The 6,671-nt window shown below is 47.2% G+C and overlaps 1 protein-coding gene across 1 annotated transcript; it reads right to left on the bottom strand.

Annotated features, from left to right (window-relative positions):
* Positions 1 to 4,870: 4,870 nt before the first annotated feature.
* On the bottom strand, positions 4,871 to 5,380 carry LOC146193327 (uncharacterized). Its single transcript, XM_084600519.1, has one exon. The coding sequence runs from the start codon at positions 5,378 to 5,380 to the stop codon at positions 4,871 to 4,873; it is 510 nt and encodes a 169-aa protein (XP_084456645.1).
* Between the last annotated feature and the right edge of the window lie 1,291 nt (positions 5,381 to 6,671).

The raw sequence follows: 6,671 nt of genomic DNA, 5'->3' as shown, positions 1-6,671 counted from the left end.
CAGCAGTTACAGGCTCTACCATTCCTTCTATACGTCTTCAGGTTGATGAGCGAGGTCACTCGTATGTCAAAATTTTAGAATACTTCGTCGCCCTCCTCAATAAAATCGCAAAAAAGCAGACGCATAATTTTCAGACATGATCTCCAGGGGGTACAAGAGTTGGAATGGTCGCTTGAGAGTTTATCCTTCAGGTAGCTTCAGCAGGCACGATCTTACCTTTCCATCTCTTCCCGGAGACTGTTTCACAACTATTGCGATCTTCCATTGTTGCCGTGGCTGCAGGCCATCACGAAGGAGTATCAAGTACCCTTCCTTGAGAGTTTTTACTTGGCATTCATTCTTCTTTTGCATATTTCGCAGTTCTTCGAGGTACTCTCTTGTCCATGTGCGCCAGAAGGCTTCTTTAGTCTGCTGGCGTCATACCTATAGTGTGTCAACTGATACATTGACCTCATCTGCTTCAATTTTCCTCACGCTGGGCAGCGATGTGAGGCGCCTTCTCGTCAACAAGGGAGGGCAAAGGGTTCCGGTTCTCCGCGTTCGTCGTAGAGGGGAGGTAAAGGTGGGAAATTTAGGACGGCTTCAATTTCTGCCAGTACAGTGGTAGGTCAAAAACTTGGATCCGATTGCCTTCTTGAGCACAAGTTTGGCCGATCCGATGAGGCGCTCATAAAAACCACCCCACAATGGGGCGCACTCCACTACGAACTTTCATTCAATTCATGTTTTTGCGACGTAGTTAAGAACCTCCGATTTTCGTATACAACTCCACATTTAAAGGCGATCTCTGTAGGCCTTCTTAAAGAAAAGCGGCGCGTTGTCGCAGTTATTGACCCGACGTACACCTCGTATTGAGATGAAACGTCTGAGGGTCATCAGAAACTCTGCAGACATGTCTATTGCGAGCTCTAAGTGCACCTCTCTTGTTACAGCACAGGTGAACAGTGTCATGTAGGACTTGTAAAGTGAGTTTTCTTCTTTCACCAGAAGTGGTCCCGAGAAGTCAACTACTGTTACATCAAAGGGTTGAGCCTCGGTCACTCGATCACTTGGAAGCGGTGCTGTTAATTCAGTGGCTGGACGGGCATTGTAGCATTGGCACGTTATCCACCCTTTGATGATTCTTTTCACAAAAGCTGACGGGCTCGCACAACATGATACCTCACTCTCAACTGTACCATTGTATCCCTTGCTTCATCGTGAAACACTTCCTGATGTGCTTGACGCACGAGCAGTACTGCCAGTCGATGTTAGCTTGACAATACAACTGGATGAAGTTCGTTGTATGGCTTGACGCTTTGCTGAATTCTGCCGCTTAACAGCATACCATCGTTGTCAATAAACACTGGCATGTCTCTCAGAGGTGAGTCTGCAGGAAAGCGTTCTCCTTTTTTCACGCACTCAATTTCTTTGTTGAGGTCCTCTCGATGAGTTCGGCGCATCCAGTATTTTTCGGCTTTATTCAGTTCAACCGCCATCAGCGGACCCTTGTCACTGCTCAGATGTCGCAACTTCTTGATGTATCGAAATACCCGTGCAGTCACTCCGAAAAATCGTGTGGCGCTGCTGTGTCGATCTCTGTCCAGCAGCATGTGTACTGCTGCGGAATTCGTCGCTTGAAGGACTTCTATGCTTCGTCTTTCTTTCTCCATTATCGGAATGATCCTTAGAAGTGAAGACATCTGGGGCCATGCGTTTTCCGTTGCTTCTATCGAGCGCGTTTCTGTCCACTGGTGAAGCTCTCAACAAGCTGACCAGCTGTAACTCCTCTTGTCATGCTATCCGCCGGATGTTCTGACCCTGGGCAATACCTCCACGCTCAGGTATCGGTAAGACGCTGGATTTCCATTGCGCGATTCTTTCCAAATTGCTTCCGTTGCGACGGCTCTACCGCAATCCAGTGCAGTGCTATCATCGAGTCAATCCAGAAATACGTCGGCTGCGGTGGCTCTTTCAGGCTCTTCAGAATATATGAATTCAGTTTGGCAGCCATGAGGCATGATATTAGTTCCAGTCTCTGGAGAGTAAGTTGTTTATTCGCAGCGACCCTTGACTTGCTGATTAGGATGATCGAAGTTGTAATCCCATCCGCATCTGTTACGCATATGTAGGCCACTTCTCCGTATGCCACAGGCCTGTCGTCAGTAAACACTTGTAGGACTGTTTTGGCAGCAGGCTCGACAGTGTCGGATTTTTAGCACCGTCCCAGTAGGAAAAAACTACAGATAATTTTCTGATGTTACGACAGAATTTCTGTGCGGTTTTTGACGAGAAACCTGTTGTGACAACACAAAATTCTGTAGTCGCATCAGACATTTTTGTAGTTACAACAGAAAAGTGCTACAAAACTACAGATAACAGAAATATACTACAGGGAAAACTACAGAACAACAGAAAAGTACTACAGAATTACAGAAAAATCTGATGGTTACGACAGAACTACAGGATATTTTGTCGCATTTTTGACACAGTTCTGTAGTTTTTTTCGACTGGGCTTGTATTTGAGCTCTTTCCAAATCGTTTTGTTCCTCGCACCACTGCGCCCAATTAGTGTCCAGATCCATTGGTAGGATATCATCGGTTTCAACATTTCTCTGCCAAAGCTCCAGGAATAAAGCCTTTGCACTGACGCTGAATGTAGCTAGAAATCCAAGTAGGTCATAGAGTCCCGCCATAGTCTTAAGCGCAGTCGTTTTTGTGCTTGCGCATTTCTGAGGTGGATCGCTTGCCAGTGGGGTGAATGTGAGGTTATCTGTGCTTGGGTTCTATATCAATCCCAGCACTTTGAGAACTCCTGGGGGGTACCCGAGGTGCCTTGCTTCTCACGCATCCGCCCGAAATCGCTCGTTCAATGCCGGATTCTGGATGCCCACTTCGCAGTTTCATAGATGCTGCGCTGAATATTGTATTCGCTTCTTCATAAATCTTCAGACTTTCGTCTTCACTTTCTGCTCCCGTTAAGAGGTCATTCGCATATAAACAGTGCGCCAGTAGCGAAGCAGTCTGTCGATAGTCTCATTCCATAATCTTCAAATGATTTTGGGGTGTCGCTGTTAACAAGAAAGGATTTGTGATGGTTCCGAAGGGTACTCGCTTCATTCGCCAAATCTGTATCTCGCCTGTTGGTCCATTTGCATCCGGTTTTGCATCGTGCCACAGAAAGCGCAATGCACCTCTGTCATTCTCTAATAACAATTTGCAAAAATGCGTTTTCAATGTCGGATATCAAAGCGATTTTGCGGCTTCTGAAATTTAGTAAGAGTACTACAAGATCGTCTGCCGAATTTAGACCACTTTCGAGATTTCGATTCAAGGATTTTCCCTTCTGTCTATGCAATTAAGCGTCAAAAACTACTCGCAATCTCGTTGTATTACTCATTTCCCTAAAAACGGGCTGATGGGTCATGTAGTAGATCACCTTTCCCTCTTCCTCTTTTTCTGCTACCGGTTTTGCTCTTTCATGCAATAGTGTCTGATGACAGCGTCATACTCCTTCAAGAGATGAGGTTTTCGAAGGCTGTTTGTGAGTTGTGACAAACGTTTTGAGCAACTTCCTTGTTGATCTATACTCACCTCTATAGAATGTAAATCTATACTCTCCTTCCATGGAAGGGCTACCTCGGATCTAGAGCCACTGCGCCTGATATTCTGTTCGAAAGAAACAAGCAGCTGATGCTCCGCACAGCTGTCATCGTCTGTGACTCTGATCTACTCGAGAGAACAGGATCGCTTCAAGCAATTTGCAGTTTCTCTCTTTGAAACTGACCGCGAAGAGCAGTGCTTTGCATGCATTGCGAATCACAAGTGTCGTACCCTACTGGGCACTGAATACAGCACCCAAAGATTGTCTCCACTGCTCGCACTTTCCAGTTGAGCTTCTTGTTTCTTCCCGTTACAAGTTTCCAGTTAGTGCTTTGAGCCTATAAGAAGGTCTATTTCACCTCGTTCGTTATCGCAGGTCATGTCGGCAGCAATCAGGGATCCAAGTAATTCTTTAATCTTAAGGTAAGGGAGCGAGATCCTTTGCTCACAAAGTATGTTGGTCTCAAGCACTTCGATCTGATACATCTTATTGTGCGTGGTTAGCGACACCAGCACTCTGTTAAAATCTCGTTCAGACTGGTGTCTGCCGAGCACATCAACTTTCAGCATTTTTTTCCCAAGCATTTTACAACCGAGTTTTACAGACGCTTTCTCAGTAACGAATGACCATTGGCTTCCGCTTTCAAAGAGAGTACGTAAGTAGATAGCTTTACGTTTGCAGCCACACAACTGTTTGTAGCAGTACTCGTTTTTTAGGATCTTCCCACGTAGATTGCTATCTCACGGGGACAGTCATCACATCTTTCGCATTTGCCTTGACTTTCGAAAGGGTGAATTCAGCATCACGCATGGTTGTCGCTTGTCGTCCTGCAAAAATTGTGCATCTAATGTTAATTCTGCACTCGTTAGTACGGTGACTGGTTTCATGCAGCTAAACCAACGTCTTCCCGATCGTAGAATTTTCTTCGTTTCTTCTAATGGAATGCTAGCACAGCATGCGGCAGTTTCGTGGTTACCCTCCTTGCAAAAAAAAAAGCATTTGGTTTTGCAGTTTGGTGCAGTACAGCTGCTGATGATTTAAACGTCGATCCAGCGCTGTTCTTGTTATGCTCTGCTGGGCTAAACATCTTCGGCTTTGACACCTGGTACTTCCTCCTGATACTTAGCCGTGCAACCAGGTTTTCGCGGTTTTGCACTTCAATCCTCAGAAAGTCAACGAGCTTCGAAAGTAATGACAGCGTACCTTTTGTGGCTCTTTCTTTTTCTGTTGACTCTACCGGTGCGTCGTCATCTCAAAGCGGAATTCCTCCTCCTGCTGGGCTCCGTGTTATGGGTTCCGACGCCTCCTCCTTCGCCACGGTTCGATGGAAATCGAGCAATAATTCTCTCGGCAGCGCGCGCTGTACGAGGGGGAAGAGCGGTGGGCCGACATTTCCTGCTGTTGGCCAAGCGCCTGCAGGCTGGAGATCCGAGAGACGAGGGTATCGTACAACCGCCGGAGGGAGCGTGTGTCTTCGGCGCTCCGCAGAGGCTCGAGGTCCAAGAGCGCACGCATGTGCGCTTGCACGAAGGCGTCCGCTTTGCCGAAACGTCTGATGAGCAGCAATATGGCGTCATCATAGCACTGCGATGTGGGAGGAAGGCCCTGTATTGTTGTCGTAGCTCCACCTGTCACCACCGATTTTAGGGAACCGAATTTTCCCAAGGTCGTTAGACGGTCGTCTCTGTGGACAGATTGAGCGAACTGCTCCCAAACCTCTTGCCAAGACACTTCTTTGCCGGCAAATGTTTTGAGTTCTAACCTTGGAAGCTTCACCTGGAAGGCCCCGTTCATCATGGCTGCGTCGCTGGGTAGTGATGCTTTTTAGGCTGCCTCTTTCCTTGAACTTCTTTATTCTCCACTTGGAGCATCGCGATGTATGTAACGTTCTGGTTGTCATACTTGATAGATTTAATGTAGTCCTGCTCAGCTTCTTTCCTTGACACTAGCGTCTCGGCAGAGCCGTTAAATTCGTTCAGCTGGGTCTGCAGAGCGCTAAGTCTCGCCAACAAAACACTGAGTTCTTTTACATTGTCCATGCGGCTCTTCATGCAGGAGTCAATATCGGAAAAGAGTCGGGTCGCCTGAGACCGAAGGGCTGTTCTGTTCGGTTTGTGTCGTTCATGTCGCTGCACTCTGGCAGCACTGGGCGGCGGCTTCGGGGTAGAAATTGGCTTTTTCTTCGTTATTAATCGCCGTCGAATTGGCAGTTGCCTTCGTTAGGTCGCGGCGCACATCCCTGGTTTCGGCACCAGCTTTTCTTTATGTCGCGTTCATTAAAGTCAGATAACTTTGTAACAAAGCACAAATGACATCCGTGTATTTTTGGTTACACGAGACGACTCACGCCCCAAGCGTCGCTCGGTGGTTTTGCCTTTGAGGCCTCCTCGACTTGGCTTGTCTGTCGGCTCGGGGCTGTATGGTTTCAGTTTCGGTTTCGCGACAGAATTCCGGTAGGGTGGTGCTGTAAAGATTAAGACTATGTGCTTTTTCTTTGTATTTGTGTTATTTGTCCTGATGGTGACTCGGCGTGCTGCAATGATGACTTGTTCAGGAAGTTCTTTTAGCTCTCCGTCAGTACTCTGTAGCAATTTTATGACATAGATGGCGCATTTGGCTTAGTTTCGGGAGTGGTGAGGAGTCACCTGCACGCCCATATCTCCAAGATTTTGCAGGGATAGAAGTTTTGCGCTATGTTGTTTTATTGTTACTTCTACGAGACGTCTCCATTTCTCTGTGTCCTGGCTTTCAAGCTTTGGCCAACACAGTTTTTAATGTCTTTGGCAATAATGGAAGCTGACAGTTTTTCTGCTGGTTGTTCTGTCAAGAAATAGGCAATGCAAATTTGACAAATGCTTCCAGTTTTTGTGGCATGAGATTCTTAGGATAGCTGCGACCCTTCTTCAGGGGACCATCATGTCCGAGGCGTCACCACGACCTCGACGACCACCGTTCATTTTTTCTAACCTCCGCCTCTCAACCTGTTGCCAGAGCACGGATCACACCTTTGGTATGGGGGCTCAATGTCCGTGGTGGCGCCTAGCATCAACACCGCATTCACACAAGGGGCCCCTCTTGAGCCTCTGCT

This window comes from Amblyomma maculatum, chromosome 4 (assembly GCF_055883805.1).
Source record: "Amblyomma maculatum isolate TAMU_Amacu chromosome 4, ASM5588380v1, whole genome shotgun sequence".
Lineage (NCBI taxonomy): Eukaryota > Metazoa > Arthropoda > Arachnida > Ixodida > Ixodidae > Amblyomma > Amblyomma maculatum.
This window is presented reverse-complemented; position numbering and strand designations above follow the sequence as displayed.